This window comes from Trichomycterus rosablanca, chromosome 3 (genome assembly GCF_030014385.1).
Source record: "Trichomycterus rosablanca isolate fTriRos1 chromosome 3, fTriRos1.hap1, whole genome shotgun sequence".
NCBI lineage: Eukaryota > Metazoa > Chordata > Actinopteri > Siluriformes > Trichomycteridae > Trichomycterus > Trichomycterus rosablanca.
Window position 1 is genome coordinate 35,315,148 of NC_085990.1, and position 24,674 is coordinate 35,339,821.

A 24,674-nucleotide genomic window follows, 5' to 3' on the forward strand; every position below is an offset into this window, starting at 1 on the left:
ATACTGAGAAGATTTGACAGATATGGGGGGGCAAGATTATGGATGGCCTTGAATGTATAGAGAAGAATTTAGAAATTGATTCTATATTTAACAGGAAGCCAGTGGAGTTGTTGAAGGGCAGGTGTAATGTGATGAAATGAAGGAGTTTTAGAAATAATACGAGCAGCTGCATTCTGGACCAGCTGAAGCTTATTGAGGGATTTATGAGGAAGGCCAAAGAGGAGAGAATTACAATAGTCAATACGGGAGGTAACAAGACGATGAACAAGAATAGAGGCAGTATGGGGGGTGAGGGAGGGGCGTAGACGATTAATGTTACGGAGATGAAAATATGCAGACCGGGTTATATTACTGATGTGAGAGTGAAAGGATAAAGAGCTATCTAGGATGACACCCAGACTCTTAACCTGAGGTGAGGGGGAGACTGAGGAGCTGTCGATCGGGATAGAGAAACTGTCAACTTTAGATAGTGTGGATTTTGAACCGCAAAGCAATATTTCAGTTTTATCACTATTGAGTTTTAGGAAGTTAGAGGTGAACCATGTTTTTATTTCAGATAAACAGTTTAAAAGGGATAAGGGTGGGAACATAGTACTTGGTTTACTAGATAGGTAGAGCTGGGTATCATCCACATAGCAGTGGAAATCGATGTTAAATGTGCGAAATACATTACCAAGGGGCAGAAGGTAAATGATGAAAAGGAGGGGCCCCAGCACAGAACCCTGGGGCACACCAGATAAAACAGGAGAAAACTGAGATCTGAAGGATTTGAGTTGAATGAACTGAGTGCGGCCTGAGAGATATGAATGAAACCAGTCAAGTGCGATATGGTTAATGCCTATGGAAGATAGTCTGTTTAGAAGAATAGTATGATAAATAGTGTCAAAGGCTGCGCTCAGATCGAGAAGAATGAGAATGGAAAATAAACCGGAATCAGCTGCCATAAGAAGGTCATTTGTGATCTTAATAAGAGCAGTTTCTGTACTATGGAGGGGGCGAAAACCAGACTGGAATTGTTCGTAGAGGCAATTTTGGGATAAAAAGGTATGGAGTTGAGTGGCAATAACTTTTTCAAGTATTTTGGAAATAAACGGGAGGTTAGAAATGGGGCGGAGGTTATTAAAATTATTGGGATCTGAGCCAGGTTTTTTCAAGATAGGAGTAATAGCTGCTGTTTTAAAGAGTGTAGGAACAATTCCACTAGTAAGTGAGGAATGAATAATGGCAGTTATGAGGGGGAGCAGAGAGGAAAGACAGGATTTGACTAAAACTGTAGGGAAAGGATCAAGCTGACATGTAGAAGGCTTTGATTTGATAATAAGGTGTGGACCGTGTATTTGCGGCTATGGTGATAAAACCAGTTAACAATATAACTTATCCTGCTGCCTTGAATAATTTTATCCTTGTAAAAGCATTGCTAGATATTGTAATGGGATGGGGCCTGCACCAGCAATGATGAAAATGAATCCAAGTGCAGGATGTGTCACCAAGGTAGAACATTACTGTGGCTAAAAAGCCACTAACAAAAAAGGGGAAAAGGAACAACAGAGAAATAAGTGGTAAAAATAATAATTAAAAAAAAAACCCAAAACATCCGCAGCCTGCACTGGAGACAGTGGATAGGACAGAGATCTGTCTGCTACAACCCAGTTCTCAAAAAAAGAAAGATAGGGAACCCTATGGAAACAGCAATGCAGCCCATGCCCAAAGTGAATTGACAGGTGAGTTCTGGTTTGGAGGAGGAAAATCATACTACCGGTGAGGCAATTAGTTCTCCCAGTATAGTTCCGTCATGATGGGCAAAAGTGCCAAAGCATATGCTTGACAGCATGTTTGCCAACAGAGGAGCTGGTGAGGGAAAAACACCACCTGAAGCAAATTAATGCTTAACAGGGTGCAGGTGACTGGCAGTTAAGAGAAAGTGACACGTCAATCATCTGCGCCTCAATTCCCCCTCTGCTGGTCATATTTGGGAGCCACGATGGCGATCTCCATGGCAGGTGGACTTGATGCAGATTAAACTTACCAAAGCATCAAAACTGAAGTGTGCAGGTGGACCCGGAGGCCCAGGAGGTCCAGGCAGTCCTTTTTTGCCCTCTGGTCCTACAGGCCCTTGTTGTCCTTGGAGACCTGGCTGGCCTGGGTCACCCTGATAAAGAGATTGAAAACAGATCAATCTAAAGTAGTCTATATGTTATTTATCTCAAATATTTTTATTCAGTGAATATGATTAGTGCTAATACAACTGTGAAGTTCTGCATGAAGTCATTCCAATGCAAGTACCTTTTGTCCTGGAAGTCCAGGCAATCCAGCTTCACCCTATTGATAAGTACATGATATTATTTGAAATTGATGGGAATTACATCAACAAACCACCACAATACACAACCAACAACATATAAATGTATCAAATGTTGTCTTTATTGTACCTGTTCTCCTTTTATACCATCTTCTCCTGGTTCACCATCTCTGCCATTAGCACCCTGTAAGATAAAAATATTATTATTATTTCCTGTCAAGCTAAAAGAGCTTAAGACACATTGAAATCGAGATGTATATCAAATGTTGCACCTTTCAAAACTTGATTAAATTTGGTAACCAATAGATGGGTACACTTACACTAACCATAAACAAATGATTTTCTTAGTCAGAATACTGAATATTTTCTTTTATATATATTTAATTTTATTGTAATACAAACACAACACACATCTCTTTGGATGGGACTTTGCAGAGTCACCTGCCTTTGCAGTGTGCTGGTTAGAGCTATGAAAAATGCAAAATGAACTTTCTAAATAAATCTGCCTGCAATAAAAAATAAGCTGTCTGAGGAGAAATAATGTGTTAGCGAGATGTTAGGTTGGAACATGTTTCATTCAGGATGAAGAGTTTTTTTTTTTTTTAAACACAAAAAGTAATAATTAAAAAACAAAAGATAATAATAAAATCACCCTCATAATTATGTTTAGTTTGCCATGAAAAAAGGCAAGCAACCAGTGGGATACTTGAAGTCACAAACACACACAGGTAATGCTCAAACAGCTATTTAAGCTTTGTAAAGCAAAAAAAATGCCAACACAGTGTACCGACATCCTTTAGTAACTTTATTTGACAGGCATTAGTCCAGAAAACGATCCCATATAATAAAGCTAACACAGAGGCTGAAATGGCCTTTAACCTCTTATCAGAAAGATTTTTTGGTATGCAGGCCAGTTAAAACAGTGTCTTCATTTAACATTGTGCACAATTTTTAAAAGGTTAGCAGGTTAAGATAAATAAGTGGTTAGTTAATTAGATTTTTATTTAAAAGGCAGTTTCCCCAATGACACAAGAAGTTCATGTTCCATGAGAAGCGTTTAGCTTTAGTTAGTTGACACCATTCTCTCTAGCTCCCTCTCTTCCTCACTCTCTCACACATTCACACAAACACAAGAATATTTACTTTCCCCTTTATCCAACAGTCTATTCCTCTGTACAAGTTGCCGGCTTGTGTTGGAAACCTGCTCTTTGTTTCCTCTTTAAAACCAAGATGTAAGGCTTGGTCTGATTAGATTTTCTGCTGGCTCTAGTGTTGGCATTCTTCCCATCTCCTTTCCATGAAACTTAACTGGTATTGTGGCGATTTCTTAGCCATCACAATGGAACTGCCCTGGACAGGCGAGCTTCCTCTAGAGGTGGCATAATAGTCCTCTTATAAGCAGGCGCCACAGATGGATCCATGCTAGACATAGTCTGTACTAGTCACTAAAGTAGCTATCCTGCTCTTTTTATAGCCACTCCCAGTTGGTACTCCCCTCTCTTTATTCAATTTTAAGAGGACTTGGTTGTAGCACACTGGTGGATGGAGCAGCTGACTTTTTATTTTTTTATTGTGACAACCAATTTTCATTTTAATTTTATCCCTTTTTCCACCATCTTTAGTTAGTTTCCATTATTTTGGCCAACGCTTTACTTTTGCCATTTCTCTAATTGGTTTGTGGCTCTTCAGCCTTAGTATTGTTCCTGTATATCATCATGTATATTAGTAGCAAGTGAAAGCAAATACAGTAAAAGTCAGAGGTCAGAGATTTAGTTAGCAAAATACAAGCAGATGGAACATGTTGTGGGGAAATCCTGCCTTTTGTGGTCCATGGTTTTTATTTGCCACCTGGGACCAGACTCTATACCTCAGCCAAGTCAAAATTTGAGCCAAGCTCAAATCCAGACCCAGCTTCAATTCCAGACTCAACATCAAATCCAGAACCAGCAACAAATCCAGACCCACTAAACCAGTCCTCAATTACCTGAAACAGAGCACGAATCAGCTAATTCAGAGGGTCAACACATTACACCTGAGTGAAAACCTGCTGCTTCAAATTTATTAGTACACTCTGCACTCTAACATTACAGTGCTTTTGGCATACTCTACCAAAGCTAAGTTATTAAACTACTGTACTTACACTACTGATCCATTATTGTTATATGAATATAATATGGTGAGTGCCTACAGCATTTTAAATTCAGATGTCACATATTTTGAAAATGCTTAAGCTGATTTTTCTTACAACAGTTTGTTCTGTTTCTATTAAGACGTATATTTTAGGGCTCAGTCTGGACTAAGTCTTACCCTGAATTTACCCCATATGTATGCGTAGTGCAATCATGAAATGGGATGTGTGACAATCTCTTTTGGGAATAACGTTATTTGCGTACATATTATATTGTGTAATTAAAAGAGCGCTGGGGTGGCAGAGCTATAAAGTATGCTAGCCCACTACTGTAGAGATCCGGGGATTCAGGGTCCAAATCTCAGTGTTATCCGTCAGTCGAGCGTTTGCACAGACATGATTAACTAATAAGGGGGAAGGATGGCTAAAACAGCCCAGCCACTGAAGGGTGCATTTGTCTGCTATCAGTGCCAGTCCCACGGCCGAATAAAAATAGGAAGGTTGCATCATAAAGGACATCTGGCATAAAAACTGTGCCAAGTCTGACATGCGGACCAGATGTGTTGTGGCAACCTCTAAATATGGGAGCAGCTCCATTAAACACATTCAAATATAATTCCATAAGCAAAATGATTCTGGTGTGGATTACCCTTTAGCATCTCATGTAAAAACAATACTCACTGGGATTCCAGGTTTACCCATCTCCCCATCCTTCCCATCTTTCCCAGGAGCCCCTGAAGGTCCTGTTAACCCTGGAGAGAGACCAAGAGGGGAACCAGGAGGGCCAGGTTGCCCTGGAGGTCCTGGAGGCCCAGGTGGACCCTGGTGGAGAAGGACTCATGTTAGTCAAGTAAAATCTATTTCTATTATGCTTTTTTACAGTAGACATAGTCTCAACGCAACTTTACAGATTCCAGGACAAAAAAAAGACATTTTGAGCAAGCCAAGGGCAACAATGGCAAAAAAACTTATTATAATTATAAATATTACAATTATATTAATAATTAATACAAATTATGGGTATATTTATTATGTTTTCATTATTAAACATAATAATGTGTAACCAAATTAAAGAGCTATTGTATCCCATGTAAATATGGATTAAACTCACTTTGATGACCTCTGTGTCACTGTCAAAGTCCTCAAATCCTGAACCATCAATTGCATCCTGCATATTTATAAAGAACATGACATCATAAAAAATCAGTAAACGAATGTGACAATCCTTAATGAAACTGTTTATGATCATTTAATTTACAATAAACGCTAATCAAACCTTAACAACAAACTCTACTTTGGTTAACATTTTTCCAATTTATGTATTACATATAACATACAATATAGTCATTAGGACTATAAATGACTATATATATAAAAAAAAATGTGCATAGCAATGCCTATGTAATAACAATCGTGTATGTCATGGGCAGGGATAAATTCAATGTTGGGCTGATGGTAGTTACTCAAAATACATACGTTGAATGCAACAGACAGCATGAAGACCTAAGTCACTTTTATAAAGGTCAAATTATTAACTTAAAAGGAAAAAAACCCACATCAGCAATTTCTAGAATTGTTCTAAAGTGGTAAAACATGATTCCCTTTTAAATGGTCATTATTCATTAGCCACATACAGTATGAGCTGGTTATCATGTTAACAGAAAAATACTGCTAGCATTTTAGACAAAAAAGAGAATACTTTTTTGTGCTCACTTACATAATAATTAATGTATAGATTTTTATTAGTAATTAACAGAAATGACAAATAACAGGTGAGATTCAGAAACCAGCATTGTTGTGATAGTTGTTATTGAACAGGACACAATAGGACACATGGTAAATATTTTACAAACTGAGCAGTGTCAGAATTATAATGGAAAAAAAAAAGAGCACATACCACATATCGGATTGCCCCTCCTCGTCCTGGTGGTCCCGGAGGCCCAGGAAGGCCAACTCCAGAATCACCCTAAAAAACAAAACTTTTCACTGGATTGCTTTTTTCATTTCAAGTATGTTACAAAAACCGCAGGTGTATATTGATTCTTTATGACAGAATAGTTCTAAAAGAGTAGTAGATAGTTTTAATATTAGCAAAGAATAAGCAAAATGTACACAAAACCACTGTAGTTAATGCTGACAGATAGGCAAGGTAAAAGAGAGATAAGGCAACATTTCAGGTTAATAAAAATTAACAGACTTGACAAGAGAAATGTGACAAAATAATGTTTAAAATTACCTTTTCTCCTTTGATTCCTGGGTCACCTTGTACGCCTGGAAACCCTGGAACTCCAGTTCCTCCCTGCAGGTAAAGAAAATAACCATGTATATCTAAATGTTACACAACTGAACTACGCATAGCAAAATTGTTAAAATTAAAGGGGGGGATTCAATGTACAATTTTAACCCTTGTAAAAAGGAGACTCCATATGTAAATACAGGTGCTATTATTCTCCAGGTACACCAAAATATAAAGGAATGAGCAGACCAGTTGTGTCATTCTTTTTTCTATTCTTTTTCAGATGTTTGATCACACTTCCACTTGTCTTTGTATCTTTCAAATTTGAACATGAAACACGAGTCAGCAGTAAAAGAACAATTTATACTCACTGGTTGACCATCTTTTCCATTACTGCCCTGAAAAACAAAACACATTCACATGAAAGCTAAATTTAATCCAATTTCAAATCAGTAAGGTCTAACACTCTAAAATTCTAAAAGGTCTAAAATTCTGTCTATTCTGTCTGTACAAAATTAAATACTTTTAACTTCTTAATTAAAAGAAAAATAAATAAATAAAAACAGAATAAATCAAAATGAGTTAATTAATATATAGTATTACTATTATCTGCCTTCAGGTGTATTGCTAATCTGATCTAACATGGTCACGTTTATGCACAAAATAAATTTATCTTCCACAAAATGCATTATAAAAAAACAAAACAAAACATGAAATTTCATCAAAATTTAATTTTATTTATACAAATGCATGTAATACCACTAAATGCTACATTTAATGATAAAATATACAGTCCTGTAATGGAATTGCTGATTATGACAAATATGACAAAATAACTTACATCATATAGCAGAAATTTAGACAATCCAGCTGTTATTGTATACTCACGGGTAAGCCGTCCTTCCCTGGAGCACCAGTAGGTCCTGGTGGTCCTCGGGCCCCTGGCTCTCCAAACCAAGTTGCAGCATCTTCCTTGGGACTTAATGGATTAGATGTGCCTGGAAGTCCAGGAGGACCAGGGGGGCCAGGAGGTCCCTGATCTCCTTTCTCCCCTTTGTGCACTGGAATCATCACAGGATACTCCTGGCAACAACCACATAACAAACAGAATAATGCACTTGTACATGTGGGGCAAAAGTTTGACTACTAGTGAAGTAGTCTGTGCTGTGGCAGCTCAGTAATTAAGGTACTGGACTAGTAATCAGAAGGTTGATGGTTCAAACTTTACCACAGCCAAGTTGCCACTGTCAGGCCCCTGAGCCAGGCCCCTAACTTTCAATTGCTCAAACTGTATTATAAGTGTAAGTTGTAAGTGTAGTCATAAGTGTAAGTTGCTTTGAATAAAAGTGTTTGCTAAATGCTTTTATTTTGTTTTTTTTGTATTTCATACAATGATCAAAACAAATCTGAAACCTAGATTTGCAATAGCTACTTGAAGAGCTAAAAATATCAAGGAGTGCTGACTCTCATGAATGTCCCCACACAGTCACCCAACCTAAACTCCAGTGAGCATTTATGCTTTTTGGATTATTGTGAAATCTTCCCTGGAATAATAAGGATTTTAAGATTTTGCACAAACTTGTAAAGTCCATGTCAGCTCAAGTGTATGCTATCAATACTTAAAAATCTAAAACTGTTTAACTCAAATTGTGATTATAAAATTTGTTATTTCAAAAAATGTATTAAATGTAAGAATAATTTAAAATGCATTATTATTTTCACCAATGGTTTTAGATTTTTGGCCTCCCCTGTACATATAGTAACACTATCAGTTCAACATGAAATGAATTTTCTGCATGTAAAGACATAGTATGTTCTATTTGGTTAAAATTGAGTATTTGACTTACACTTCCTTTTAGATATACAGCTTTCTCTGTTTTGTTTGGTTCTGTGCAGACAAGCAAAAACAAGGGGGTTATTATTCAGGCAATAATAATTACATAATAATTAGGAATAAAATTATTTATTAGTTATTATGTAATAAGTTTACCCTTAGAAATTAGTAATTAAGAACTAATATTGAAAAGTACTGATATACTGAATATACACTAATGAGCCAAAACATTAGGCTCACCCCCCTTGAGTAATTGAGTATTGTGATTCAGTGATACTCAATATTAAATGTCAAAACAAAAAAAAATCAATTTATAAGGAGTGTATTGTACTAAGAAGTGAGCAGAAAGCTAATCTTAGACCAGACTCTACAGGTCATTTTAAATTTAAATAGGAACAATCAGCATGTGTCTCACCCTTGTAAGTGATAATCTCATCTTGGCCTGATGCCTCCTCTTCCTCCAGATCTTCATCATCAGATGGAATTGCAGATGATGACTCAGTAGGAGGTGCACTGACAGGCAGAGTCTGATCTTCCTCAGGCTGTGGTCAGAACAACAGAGTACTTAAAGCTGGCAGTTTCTTAAAACGTACCACTTTTGCTTGACTTGACATTAATACACACTGCCTTTTTAGCTTTGTCTTTTTTAAGTTTAACTTCAGCCTGTCAGCTCCTTATATTACTAGCTTTTTACCAATTTTACCTTGCGAGTGTACTTTAGCCATATTGAATCAGGGGCTAACAAGTCAGCTTTTTCAGGGAGCTGTACTTTAGGGGCTTTGAGTGTAATTAATCACATTATCTTTTTGCATAGCTAATGTATTGCGTCTGTATGTGCTGTTTACTTTCCCGGAAAATTTCAAAGCACAATGACCACTACATGTGGATGAATCTTTGTACTGCCAGGCCACAGTAGTGGATCTTTCAGTAATATAAAAACTGATGATAGAAGATCAGACATTTATAGAAGGCAGACATTTATGTACATATTCAACCAACAGGAGAACCTAAAATGACCTCATCATGATTGGTAACCAAGCTAAAGTTTGAATTCTAGGGTTAGTTATTTGCCCCATTTTAAACCACCATTTTCCTCATTCTGCCATGCCCTGGAAGATTCTTGACAGGACTATGAACAGCAAACTTCTTGGTAACATTTCAAACAATTGAATCCAGGATACCAAGGTCTTTGGAGATAGTCTTGTACCCTTTAGACTACATGTGCTTGGTGATAATAACATTTCTGGGCTGCTCAGACAGCTCTTTGTGCCATTGTAAACAAGGAACAGAAAATAAAACTGGCCTTTTTAATGATCAAAGCCACCATTCATAGGCTAATTAATGTCATATGAGCATTGACAAGGGAACAGGCGACTCTAATTTGCAATTAATCATAGATTACTCTCATTTTGTCCTTTGTTGCAAACTAATCAAAGAGTGCCATTATTTCACAGCCCTGGCATTGCTTTTAATTTTTAAATATTTTGTTGTTGTTCTTCTGTGTCAAACATGTGGGTTTATATATATTTAAGCAGTTTCACTAAACAATGACTTTCAGAAGATGTTTTTTCCTTGGTGTACTTAATATTCAGGGGTGCCAATAATGTTGTATAGAACTGCATCTATCCTTAACACATAATGTTAAAGGATAATGTTATCCTTAACACTGAATGATAAAGATTTAGAGGTTAATTCACAAATACATTCTGTGTAAATCATGAAAACGTTTTACCAAACCTTTTTTGATCTGTTTTGACTGCCCAACAACTGTACTTTGACTTTTGTCATAAGTGAGCTTGTCATCACATGTGTTTCCATGAGGCTGTGTGTGGGAAGATCTGGGTGTGAGTATTGGTATTATATTGGTGGTGTTTGAAATTAAACTAACATCCACTGTGAAAAATACATCTAAACATTTATAACACATACACATATACCTTTGATAGTGAACTCCAGACGTTCAAAGCTACAGACTTCTAAGAACTGGATGCTGATACTGAATTATTTAGAGTCCGTATCACAAGCAGATTGTTGACCCAATTAGGCCTGCAAAATCTCTCGGTGTCTTAGTAGTGTTAAGCATGTGTGTTAAAGTATGTAAGTTTGTTTAACTGCTTACAATAGAGTATTCTCTCTCTTCATGAACTTTCTTTACTTCATCTGTTTCACTGTCATCATAAATGTCATCTCCACTGCCATATCCAGATGCCTGCAACAATAAACATTTACTTATTTACATTTTTAGCATTTAGCAGACACTTTTATCCAAACTGACTTACAGTATACAATCAAAGCAATTGAGGGTTAAGGGCCTTGCTCAACCAAGTAATGGTGGGGTTTGAACTGGCAACCCTCAGATTACTAGTCTAGTACCTTAACCGCTAGGCTACACTGCCCTTATGAACTTATGAACACAAAAACTTCTATCTAAGGGTTAAATATAAATTTTCTACATTGATTAGATGCTTCATATCCAAAACTATTTATAGTTGTGACTGAATACAATGGAATTAATAGAGGTCTAAGGATCTTGCTTATGGGTTCAACAGTGACAACTTGACAATGGTGGGGTTTGAACAAGTAACCTTTGGTTAGTAGTCCAGTATTTTAACCACTGAGTTAGCACTGCAGTGTAAATGATGAATTTATATAAGATGATCTATAATCAACAAATTTTGTCATACTACACATTTTCTGTGTATTGGAAGAAACATCGGTACACAAAAAAACACACTGCTGTTCAAACAATAATATTAGTCAGAAATTATTATTCTCCATTTTTGTTAAATACAGTTTCACTGTTAGCAACCCCACAGGAAAACTAAATACTGTCATGTAATATGGCATACTATAAGAATGTCATTAAGTATATCACCATTACTGAAGTGACAATGCACATTTTAATTTCATTTTTTATTATCAACCGTTTTATCCTGGTCAGGGTCTTGGCTGTTTAAAGTGTTGTAAACACTGGCTGTAAGGTAGAAATAACCTGGACAGGGTGTTAATCCATCTGAGAGCCTCTGCCATTCTCCATCCCTCACTCAGACAGCGCTAATCATTTCTGTGTAGAACCCGGATCTCAGATGGGGTGGGAGAGTTTAATAAGTCACTATTTAAACTGCTATACTGTTTATTCATAATATTAAATAAATTGAAATTAAGAGTGCTAAAAATTCAAACAACTAAAGCTTAATTATACTGTCATAAATAAAAAGAACAGTGCAACTACCCATGCCTTAACTGCTAAAAGCTATTAGTACCCAGATTTAACCACTAGAGTGTGCTATAACCCAACTTTACACTATGCTGATGATTTTTTTAATTTTCTTATTCTGGTCAGAGTCTCTGCAGGTGTGATTCGACTGGGAAACACTGGGCACAACAAGGCAGGAATACCCAAGCCAGGGCACCACTCCCCATCCCCATCTTCACCCAGATATAGATAATCATGTCTGTGTAGACACCCAACCGGCTGATAGCACAGACTTTAACCCTGATCTCGGAGGTGGTGGGCGAGCATAACAGACTGCTGCGCCACCCGAGCATTTTCATTCTGATGTACTAACTCTAATAACGTTCCTTTCTTGGAGTCCAAATAACTCTATCCTTGCTTTTTAATTATATGACTAATTATCAGAGTTTTAGATAAATCCCTTGAGAAGCTGAGAGAGGATTAAGGCTTTGAAGTTTTAAGTAAATTTAGCTTTACTGTAGTAATTGGCAGAAATTTTAAATCCTTTAGACTTTCAAGTTAGTAGTTCAAAGTGCTGAAGGATGACATAATAGGACAGAAGTACATGTCAGACTAAAGATAAACAAGAAAATACAGGAAAAAAGAAACACTCACATAGGGGTCATCCTCCTCACACTGCTCATCCGGTGCTCTCGGGTCTGGAGTCAGCACCAACTGCTGGATGGATCCCTACAGAAAGAGAGAAAATAAAAGAGTTAAAGGATGTCAGGGTAATTTTCATTATCCTTAAATAAGTGTTTGTTCTTTCAGCTTTCGCCACAGCTGATTATTCTGGTCCGCATACTTAATTTGGCACAGTTTTTAAGCCTGATACCCTTCCTGACACAAACCTCCTTAAAAGTTCACCTCTTAATTACTAGGCTGTTTGGGAATCCCCCTTCCTCAGACACTGTCAATCATGTCTGTGTAGATGCCCGACTGGTAGCACTGCTGAGATTCAAACCCCGGATATCATTACTAATGTGCTACGGTGATTTACCTCTGAGGCATTCAAGCATCTAACATCCTTTAGTATGTTATTTTACTTTTTACATTTCATTTTCATATCTTACCACTGCTTTATCCTGTTCAGAGTCATAGTGGGTCTGGCAAAAACTTTCATTAAAGAAAAAGGATTGGGAAAAGAATGTATTAAAATTAGGGCTGTCAGACGATTAAATTTTTTAATCGAGATTAATCACGATTAAAGAACAAAATTAATCTCGATTAATCTCGATTAAAATTTTTCATCGTGTGACAGCCCTAATATATATGTATTCATCTCAATTAATCGCAAACTAATAATTAAGCAAAATTTGAACAGTTATGCACATTGTTATTGAAAGAACGTGTTTACCAATAAAACATTCATAAAATATGATACAATTATTAAATCTAAATTCATTGTAGAAAGCACATCTGACAAAAGTGAGGATCTTTTCCTGTTCATGACCCTGACACTGAAAACAGGTGCACCAACCATAATGTTTTGATCTAATATAAGGCATCAATAAAGCATCAAAACACAGATATGATTATTTCATAGATCTATTAAGAAAACCCTTTAATACTGTGTTTGTGCAGAAAGAATACTGGGAAATACTGTTCTAAATGACCATTTAAACATCTATAAATACCTGAAACAGTCAAGTTAGCAGACATTATCTATAAGTAATTGACTGTAGCTATATAAAAAAGTGTTAATTAAAACAGTCCATGTAAACGCTTAGTCCATATAAATATCAGATACGAATGTGTTTTAGAAAACTACAAACATCCCAAATATAAATCATGTTTATAACCATGTGATAGAATAAGCTGAATAAACTGTAGAGATGAAACATCACACAGAGCTTCACTTTTTACCGGAGGGAAGGAGGCGGAGCTACGCGGTTTTGATGGACAGCTCTAGCAGCCAATGGAAATACTCGTTACAAAGCTTGCATGATTTCATTCATCTTTTCATCAACACGTAAAAAAAGTGAAAACCGCTAAAAGTAGTTTATCATCGGACAGTTCATGCGCTTTACATCCTAATTCATCTGAAATACAGATCATTACCACAGAGACACACATGTATGTGGCACAAACAGCCAAATAAAAATAGTTAGATAAAAAATTTTAATCTTGATTAATTTTTTTAATCGCGATTACAATTTTAACGCGTTAATCGCGTTAACGACAGCCCTAATTAAAATACAACTCTGGATTAAATATCAGATTGCAGAGCGTTAGAGGTGAATGCATTACAGTCACAACCAGGTGGTGACCTGACTCGCCGTTATTTAGAGCTGACTAGAGCAGGTAGAACTGAGTCAAGGTGTCAACTCTGCCCATGCAATGACATGGTCATATTTCTCACAGTGTCAAATATAACTTATGGCAGAGAGCACTAGGTGGAACTGTAACCACGGCCAGCAAGCCAACTACTTAGTCCATCAACCCACTGACCTTACACAAGTGTAAGCAATGGCTTCGAAAACATGCAGAAGCAGTTTGCAGTGTTAATGGCAGAAACATTAAGAACAGAGAGCTCTCTTCAAAAAGGAAGTACAAATGCACTTTGAGCTTGGTTAATAATCATTTCCACACAGATGTCTGGAATTTCCTTAAATAATTCTGGTACAGTGCATTAGTCCTAACTAGCGCTGCAGCTCTTGGGATTTGGACTATAATGGGCCGATCTACACTTCCTGCTCCAAGATGAAGAGGACAAAGTTAATCAACTTGTCATACATAGAGGTGAAAACGACTATTTGTACACACGCTTTAAAGAAAAAACATCTGGTTTTTATTCACCCTTTCCAAAGCTTGTACAAAAGGGAAGACATAAATGGAAATAAAGAGAGAAAGAGGGTGTACACAAATCATACCCACATGTAAAAATGATAAACAGGAATTACAAAATAAATAACAAACGCTGCAATGGTTTATTTCCATGTGGTGTCACTGTATTGAAACAAAGCGTAAGAATAGCACTAGTACTAAAACAGTTATTGTGACACAGAGAGCCCAATTAACTAAACTTGAAAATATAATGCGTAGATGCCTTTGTAGTCACAAAAAATCTTCCTGATATTTTTTAAACATTTGTTAAAGCTTAAATTTAATATTAAAAATAGAACTTAAATTTTTTTTTAACTAAATATTATAATTATTACTATAATTAAACTAACTGTTAAAAATAAAATGTTAATGTTATATAATAAATACATCTCAATCTTTGCTATACTATATGTGTTTCTTTTTGAAATCCCCCTACAACAATGACAGCTGCAGTTAAAAAAAATGCATCATATTAGTATCTGTCTTTCAGTCGTTTTAACTTACAGATCTAGTCATTCTTGGAATGACTTTAATGCTCATTAAATTACAGTTAAAACACTACAAGAATTTATTCTCACTGACTCCCTGTGTTTTGCACTCTTAAGTCAGAAGGTCCCAATCTGCAAGTTCATTAAAACAAACCCTAAAATGGACATGCTTTTTGCCCATTAAAGGGTGAAAACATTTATTAACTCTGTTATTAAATCAGCTTGGACATTTAGTGTTGGTGTTAACAGGTGCACACACATGAACATTTAGTTAACCTAGGCCTGAATGCAAAATGGTTTTAACTTGGAACAAACTAGCCTGACAGCAAGGGTTTTTTTATTTACAGTGAAGTAGTAAAATCGCAGTTCTAGGCAATCAAACCGATTTATCTGTTAGAGAAAGTTCTACTGCAATCTGTGAAAAGACTTGCACAGCTTTAACATTATAGCCTGTAGTTCATAGTTGAAGTGTGCTGTTTAAACCAAGCTGACAAAGTAATTGAACCTCAACTGATCTTTTTAGGTCTGCAGTCAAGTTTGTTTGTTTATTAGGATTTTAACGTCATGTTTTACACTTTGATTACATTTATGACAGGAACGGTAGTTACTCATTACACAAGATTCACCAGTTCACAAGGTTATATCGAACACAGTCATGGACAATTTTGTATCTCCAATTCACCTCACTTGCATGTCTTTGGACTGTGGGAGGAAACCGGAGCACCCGGTGGAAACCCACGCAGACACAGGGAGAACATGCAAACTCCACACAGAAAGGACCCGGCCCACCCCACCTGGGGATCAAACCCAGGACCTTCTTGCTGTGAGGTGACAGTGGTAATGATTTGGTGACAGAAGTATGATTTGCCCAGCAGTCAAGTGCAACTGTGTTCTTGCCTGCTTAAAGGGACAGTGGTAGCCTAGTGGGTAGAGCTTTGGACTATCAAATAAAAGAATAAGGGGTCGAATCCCCTTGGCTCCAGGGGCATCGTACAATGGCTGACCCTGCGCTCTGACCACAGCGTCTAAACATGCTGGGATATGCGAAGAAATAATTTTGTTATACTGTACACCTGTATATGTATATATGACAAATATAGGCATTCTTCTTTTTCTTAAAGGACCCACACTAACATGGTACACTTACACTTATCCTATTTACCTAAAGGTTCAAAACAACAATAATAGTTATTCACATTTATATGTTAACAGGATGCTTAATGTAATTGTATAAGGGGGTGATAATGCATATCCCATAGTGTGGGATACAGCTTGGTGGCTAAGCTGGTAGAGTAGATGCCACGAAGCAGCAGGGTCCTGTGGACCTGGGATTAAATGTTTTCCAATGTTAGAAAGGGTTTTCTTTGTGTCCACTGGTTTCAATTTGACTAACTCGAATCCAGATCATATACTAAGTCATTAGAAACTGAAATACTCAGTGTATGCAGATGTACAGAGCAGTGTAATATGTATGGAGATGTGAACAGCTGGATCTGGATTGCCTCATTCATTTACTCTGTGGGCAAATATCCTCAGACTTGATGATTCACAAATGCAAACTGCTAACAGTGCACACACTGACCTGAGGGAGGCCACACACATTGCTTGTGCTGGTCAGCTTTTTGAACTTGTATGAAGAACTATGAATATGGTGTCACTATGGACTATTAAATTGTTTGCAATGAAACACAGCTAAAATAGTATCAAGGCATTAATGGTCTGATCTAAAGAACAAACACAAAGTAAAGGCAGCCATAATTTAGAAGCAACAGTGTAAAAATTATTTGCAGTGCATCTGGAATTAACAATTCAGATACACTGATTTTAGATAATGTCTCATCTTAATATACACCGATCAGGCATAACATTATGACCACCTTCCTAACTGACAGGCCCATATGCAACAAACTGTGATGCACTGTGTATTCTGACACCTTTCTATCAGAACCAGCATTAACTTCTTCAGCAATTTGAGCTACAGTAGCTCGTCTGTTTGATCGGACCACACAGTCCAGCCTTCGATCCCCACGTGCATCAATGAGCCATGGCCGCCCTGTCGCTGCTTTACCACTGTTCCTTCCTTGGACCACTTTTGATAGATACTGACCACTGCAGCACCCCACAAGAGCTGCAGTTTTGGAGATGCTCTGACCCAGTCGTCTAGCCATCACAGTTTGGCCCTTGTCAAACTCGCTCAAATCCTTATGCTCGCCCATTTTTCCTGCTTCTAACACATCAACTTTGAGGATAAAATGTTCACTTGCTGCCTAATATATCTCACCCACTAACAGGTGCCGTGATGAAGAGATAATCAGTGTTATTCACTTCACCTGTCAGTGATCATAATGTTATCCCTTGTTGATGTATTTTAGTTCAATGTTTGCTAATGGTTTGTTTTCTTGGACATCTTATTCAAAAACTTACAAAATAATTTTCCCTATTTGAAGCTATAACAGGGTCCAATCATCTGTAAATGCTTTCTACTAGAGTTTCTGTAACGCAAACATGTCAAACCATGTTTTTATAAACATCACTTTGTGCACTGTCACTTCAGAACAGGAAGAGGGATTTTCCCCGAATTTGTAAGAATATTTCTGGGAATACAGTGTAAAAGATCTGGAGAGCATTGCACTTAGATTTCTAAAGCAACTGGTTTTACTCTAACACATGTACTAATGTATACAAATTAAGCACAACATTATTATAAATGATGTTTTATTGTATTTCATTTTTGCCATATAGAATGCAGTCTATTATTGCCACCATGCCCTCTACTGCTGACTTAAAAGAAACAGATGCCCAGCAGTCATGAATTATTCTTTTTAATTTGAGATTAATTGTTATTTTGTTAGCAAACATTTCTTTCCCCACATCTTTAAAGCGGGTGACACCTTACAGTCACTATTGTCTCTTAAAACATTCTTGCTGTTAATTTAAGCCTCTTTAGGGGTGCCAAGGTGGGGCAGTGGGAAAACACGCTAGCACACCAGAGCTGACATCACAAACACACAAGTTCTAATCACAGTTCTGCTACTGGCAAGCTGGGTGCCTACATGGTCAATGATTGGCTCGTCCGTCGGGTTAGATGCCAGAGGGGATTCCTCATAACTGATGCAATTACAGCCTCTGCTGGCTGGCTGATCAATGGCATCTTCACAGAGGCGAGGGATAATAGAGATTGGTGCATGACCGAGTCCCATATGAACCCAACATATGACACGTGCAGGTGAAAAGATGCAGTCGGCTACTGCACACTTGTCGGAGGGGGCGTGTGTTAGTCACAGCTCTCCTTGGTCAGGAGTGGAAGTCAGCAGCAGTACAGAGGAAGCAAAACGCTTTACAACACTAGTGGTATTGTATTCATTTGTCATATAAGTAGTACTAAATGTTGTGAATTGACACATTGATGGATTAACCATTTCTATTTCAGTATAATCTGTAATCCATATAATCAAGAATGCATCTTGGCCTAAAATGGTAAAACCACAAACTTTTGATGGTCTTCATGAAAAAGCATTAGTCTTTAGCATTTAGTCTCTAACAAGAATTACACAAATCTTCTTCTTCTTCTTCTGAGCCTTTGTCCCGCTCGGTTGCGGGGTCAGCTCTTCGGCGGATCATGATCCGCGCATCGATTTGGGACAGTTTTTACGCCGGATGCCCTTCCTGACACAACCCTCCCTATTTTATCTGGGCTTGGGACCGGCACTACAATGCACTGGTTTGTGCATCTAGCGGCTAGGTATCTATAGGACAATTCAGTGTTTCCAATTAGCCTGGTGGCATGTCTTTGGACTGTGGGAGGAAACCGGAGCACCCGAAGGAAACCCACACGGGGAGAACATGCAAACTGCACAGAAAGGACCCGGACCGCCACACCTTGGGATTGAACCCAGGACCTTAACAAGAATTACACAAATAAAATACATTTATCCCAAGACCATGACTACTTACATCCTTGCCACAATGTGCACTAAACTCTTGCTTCAGTGAACTGTTTAGGTTGCCGGCATGAAAATAAATGTAGTCTTTCTGTACACTACGTAAAACAATGACCTTGATTAAAATGTTTGCTATTAAAAAAAAGAAAGGTTTACAAAGAAATCGTTTTGTCTAAAAGAAAGGATCCACAAGGTCCAAAGGCATCAGGTGGATCACTGCCATCTGAAATAATTATCTTACACTTTGTGGAATTCAAGAGGACTTTAAGACCTCGGAAAACAAGACACCCCTTAATAACAACAATTAACACAGAAATGTTCTGCCTGGAGAATTGTCAACAGACATTACTATCTGAAAAAAAACCATCAAAGACAGAATGAGGTTTTTACTGGAATATGGGAAATTTAATTACAAGCAGAGTTGTGAGGAGTAATAAAACACATTTTATGGTAATATTACAAAGAGGTATCTGGGAAAACCTGATGAAAACTACAGCAATGACTGGCCTGTTGTGGGGAGTCTTTTCACCTGGTGACTTCACTTTAAAGTCAACTAAATTTAAAAGGAAAAAAACGAATCCATATTCATATGTTTCATCTGTTGTTAATTTCTTGGTCATTTCTTGCTAATGGTTTATTGTTCAGAACACTCAATGCTTTATGCTTTGCCTTTTGGTCCATTTTTACATTTTAAAGAATGAATAAATCTTAATCTCTGTTAGACAGAAGTATGATTTCAGAATGTTATGGACCTCTAACAGAAGGAGCAGAGCCGGTTGACAGCATGCCTACATACAGTGAGTCATTCAGAGCTGGCTTCCAACTTCCAGTTTACTACTCTCCCACTACTCTCCCACTGCTGAACTTTAGTGCTGACATAACATAACACTGCCACGTTGACAGGCTCTCCATGAGTCTGCTGTCGTTTTTAATAGAAGTCATCTGCTAGTGACTGATCACTGGTCCAACTGCTGAGCTGTGTAAATAGTTTCTTGGGTTTGTTGGGTGTCATCTAGTCTTTCATGTTTTTATGAATTAGACTTTAAATATGTTTCTTTGTGTGGTGAAACTTTATCACAGAAATTCCCAAATTTTTGGATAATTATTAAAGTTCTTATGGTTCCATTGATACCAGATTTCTGTATGTGGGGTCAAAATCCAGAGACTAAACATTTGTGTGATTTCGCATATTATGCAAATTAGCTCAAAGCGAGCCAAGTGAGGCAGAACTTTATGGTTCTTAATCAGTGGGAGGAAGAATTTTGTATCTATTTCATAAAGGGTTGAGATGGACCTCAAAGTTTTTTATTGTTATTTTTGCATTTTAGACCATTTTTCTCCCAATTTAGCATAGTCAATTTGCTGCTGGGGACACACTCCCTCCGATGTGTGCGCAGTCAACTGATCCCTTCTTATACACCCACACATTGGTGGATTCGGTGAAGCTGGCTTTGTGCATGGAGAGCCACGCCCCGACCTCTGTGCTCCTCCACCGCTGTGCAAGCACCCTGGGCAACCAGGTTCCTTTTAAAGCCCCACCCCTCTGTTAAATCCAGTAATTTCCCACCCTAGCTGACTGGTGCAGGCATTAGCCGATTATGGCTAGAGAGCACCCAGCCGACAGGTAGCAGACTCAAACCTGGAAGTTCAGAATGAACCTTAAAGTTTTATGCTGTGCTACAGCACCACCATAAGGCTAGTCGGGCTAGAGTAACTAGAGTTACTGGAGGGACAACTAGCTTATGTCCGTATGACTTACGGTTTGGTGTGTGTGTTTCGTTCTATCAGGAAAGGAAAAGAAAAGAAGAAGAACAGAAAGAAAAATCCTAACAAGAACAATAGGGTTTAATCATCTTTGGTGCTTGGACTGCCAAAAAACTATTTTTTAACCAAAAAAACTTTGTACTCACCACAAACCTTTCCAGTCTGGTTCCCCCTGCGTTTCCCACAAAAATACCAGAGCTGTCCTCAAACGTTAGTCTCTTCTTGCTCCTGTAAAAAGCCACCTTATGATGCTCCTCACAATCCATATAGAGCTTCACTTCGTTATCCTGCACAGCCAGAGTGAACCTGGCCCACTGGCCTGTCAGATCCCCCATCTTAAAGGAAGCAGCCTCCTGGGTGTGTGTGGCCCCGGGTTCTGTGTAGTACAGAATGACTCGCTGAGATCTATCCTCCACTGGTGCCAATGCTAATCCTAGGTGTACAACTTTCTGCATGGCATCAGTAATGGCAAACAGGACTCCACCACGACGAGTAGTGGGTTTGGCAGTGACGATGATGGCAAAATCACGGAAGAATGGGTCAGGGATGAAAGAGCGTGTGAGACGACCCACATTTGCATCTGGACCAAAGCTGTATGCAGGGAAACCTTCAAAACCAGTGATGAAGGAGACAGATGGTGGGAGAGGAACACCGATCAGTTCTGTCAGATCCAGTCTTCCACTGGAGCCCCTTTCTGTTAAGATAATAGAGAAAAATAGTACATTCAATTATCAAATACATAGTAGATTGCTGTACCAGCATGGTCTTATAAACACAAAATCAAAACATTTTGCACAAATTGTATAGTATATAAAGGAAATATGTATGTATACTCTATGAGAACAAGATATTTTTAACAATAAAAATGAGCTTAAAAAGCTTAAAAATATAGCTTTAGTTTTAGTTTTATATTTAAAAAATGTAAAAATGTTCTCTTTATATTTTATATCAGACTAAGTTGCATTCACTTTTTTTAGGGCAGGGCAATATATATGTGGTTTCTTAATTGAAATGCACTATATGGCACAAACTATATGAACACCTGACCATAAGCTTATTGGACATTTCATTGCAAATCCATGGACATTGATATAAACTTGTCAATGTGATTTCCACAATATCTCAGTGCATGTTTATGAAATTTTGTGCCCATTCAGACTTCCCAAAGCATGTCTTTATGGACCTTGCTTTGTGAACATGGGCACAGTCATGGCTGTAGTGTCCACAGTCTGGCCTTATAGTGTAATGCATTTCTAAGTGATTTGATTAACGATAGCCAAGCTGTCCACATCATTTACATGTACAGTATTTATTAAACTTTCTTATCCAGAGCAATTAAAGTGAATGAAGTAAACCAGAACATCCACGATTGTGTCTACATTTTAAACCTAAATATTATGTCAATTTAGTTCACAAACACATGGGTATTTACTCTTCTGGCATGATATAGCACATGGTGTGCAATCTAAAATGCAAGCTCATATCACAGAGAGCCGAGTAGCTAATGAGTTAAAATGTGGAATGAGGTTTGCATACCTTTTCTTACAACATCATAAGTATGAAATTCAATGAATTCCAACATTGCCCCCTTTCCTTTTTGGGCAGGAATGGGCAGCATTGTTAACTGTTTCTGTTTGTGGGAAAAGTTCCTTCTCCCATGCCTACTTTTACTTATCATTTTACCTAATTATTACCATCTGTCTTGCACACCCAAACCAGGCTTTGTGTTTAGAACTAGGGAGAGTGTCTTTAAAGCTTAAGAGACACTCTGCAAAGCCCAAAAAACATTCTGAAAAGATTAAGGCTTCATCAATTATAGGTACACCAAAATTCCCTCAGTTTAGTAATTTCTGGTTAAATTCAGCAAAATCTTGATACAGTAAAGAGTTAACAGTGATACAAATCTAACTCCCTAGATCTCCCAGCTTCTAAGTCTTACACACATGTTGCTGATTAGGACTAAAAAATATTCATGAATCATCTGTCTGTAATAAGTTCTACATATTTTGCCCTCTGGATGCTCCTTTTTCCCTCCACCTCATGCACAAGGTTTATCGGCAACTACAATTTTTATCTAGGTTTGACTGAGTGAGTGCTTTAGTGTGTGTGGTACTGGACCCATTACTACCCTTACCGATGTCAAGATCAACATGAGTTGAGCTTAGCATTTGCCTTCTATAGCTCCCTCTGCTCAAATGCTCAGAATTGATTTTGTGTTGTTTTCAGTAGTTGCATTCATGAACTTAAGTAGTGTAGCCTGAAATGCCAGACCAAAAAGACTGCACATACAAGCTTACTAATTTAGAAAGTGTCATCACATGTTTTCCACTGCAGTGCATGAATCTTGAGAGATATAAAAGATATGGCAGATAAAGTGTACAGTGTATTTTTAATTCATGTTTATTTAACTGACATATTGCATCCTTACATAATGCTTCTTTACTTTTACTAGCAATTAATCAACCATTTCAGTGAAACATTTCATTCAAGGCTGTTCAATTTTATCTGATAAATTATTTTAGTATTGATTTGTCTTAACTTATGTTAAATGCTTTTTACTTTATACATATGTTTCCATGTTATGTATAAATCACAATGGCCCATTACTCAACAATGGAAAACACAAAAACACTTGGGATGCATTTACACATTATGCAGACTGTACATAAGTTCTTTTAAAATGAACCCCTGACCTTCATTTTCACTGGTGCCCAGAATTTTATTAAGGCTTAAAATTGTTTAACACAAATGTTTCAATCTCAGAGTCTAAATGGATTTAGATCTACAAATCACCCAAATGTATTGTCTTTTTGAACCATTGAACCATTTTAATTTAAATATTTGGTGATACAATTGCTAAGTTCTCAAATTAATAATATGCCCAAGACCTGGATGGGCGTCCAGCGGAAATAGTTCTGTCTGAGGGCATTTGCTATTGTGCAAATACGACCTCTGCTATCAGGTCCCTGCACAAGTGTTGGATAATAGCATGGCTCTCTGTACACAATATGCCCCTTTGGTCTACGAACACAAGGGGAAAAAAAATTCCATTTGGTTACTGGAAATGACTAGACCTGGAGGAAATTGGGTGAAAAGCCCCCCAAAACTGTGCAAGATAATATAACACAATGTCTTACTCTAATCGTCATTCTTTCCAAACAATACAAGTTATGATATTTCATGGCAGGTTATCTGTACAGTTATACAAACTAGTCCATATTCCCTGCAGCTGTGTATTCTGAATTATAATATGAAACCTGATGAGAACTTTACCACTCTGATTAAAATCATTGATTATGCTCTAATAACTTATCCCATAAAACATATGTACAGAAGGATTTTGCAAAGTCCCAATGGATTAATTACATGGTTAATGGTGAGATTGCAGTCACAAACTTATTGTAACTTATCTCTGAACCATAGATCAACATATAGACAGAAGATAAAAATTAGCAGGTGTGATGTTTTTTCATGTGTCTTGCACTGTACCAATAAACTACACATAAAATTGCCTTGCATATCTTGTAAACTGTACTTGGCAGGTCAATGAGCAGCTGAAGGGATGATCAAACCTTCATTCCCACATGTAAAAAAGATGCTCCCTAATGCTGCTGGGAAACAGTACGTGGTAACTTTACCATTTGCTTTTGTTGGCTAGATTTTGTTGGCAGATTCTGCTTGGCTGTTTGAACAACAGCTTTTTTGACTTGGCAAGACTTGGCGTTAATGCAGCCATGACCCACACAGCTGTAAAGATAAGAGCTATAAAATCATCTCTGTGAAATAAGTAAAAAAGAATGTTTGGACAAGGTTGTGATACTATAAGATTTTTATAACTTGGTTACTATTAAGCAGCATGATATAAGTTTAGATTAGAAGTTTAAAGGATCTGCATCCTGTTTTGCACACAATACTTTTTCTGT

At 37.5% G+C, this 24,674-nt stretch overlaps 1 protein-coding gene across 2 annotated transcripts in view; it reads right to left on the bottom strand.

Annotated features, from left to right (window-relative positions):
• col15a1a (collagen, type XV, alpha 1a) overlaps positions 1-24,674 on the bottom strand; it is a 91,089-nt gene that overhangs the window by 35,380 nt on the left and 31,035 nt on the right. For both annotated transcript variants that reach the window (XM_062991207.1, XM_062991206.1), the window contains exons 3-16: positions 20,898-21,445; positions 12,348-12,422; positions 10,617-10,706; positions 8,913-9,039; positions 8,511-8,551; positions 7,552-7,746; positions 7,035-7,061; positions 6,664-6,726; positions 6,325-6,393; positions 5,539-5,595; positions 5,109-5,249; positions 2,430-2,483; positions 2,284-2,319; positions 2,027-2,149 (exon numbers count right to left, since the gene is read on the bottom strand). In XM_062991207.1, the coding sequence (XP_062847277.1) occupies positions 2,027-2,149; positions 2,284-2,319; positions 2,430-2,483; positions 5,109-5,249; positions 5,539-5,595; positions 6,325-6,393; positions 6,664-6,726; positions 7,035-7,061; positions 7,552-7,746; positions 8,511-8,551; positions 8,913-9,039; positions 10,617-10,706; positions 12,348-12,422; positions 20,898-21,445 (1,646 nt within the window). The remainder of the gene's footprint in view (positions 1-2,026; positions 2,150-2,283; positions 2,320-2,429; positions 2,484-5,108; positions 5,250-5,538; positions 5,596-6,324; positions 6,394-6,663; positions 6,727-7,034; positions 7,062-7,551; positions 7,747-8,510; positions 8,552-8,912; positions 9,040-10,616; positions 10,707-12,347; positions 12,423-20,897; positions 21,446-24,674) is intronic.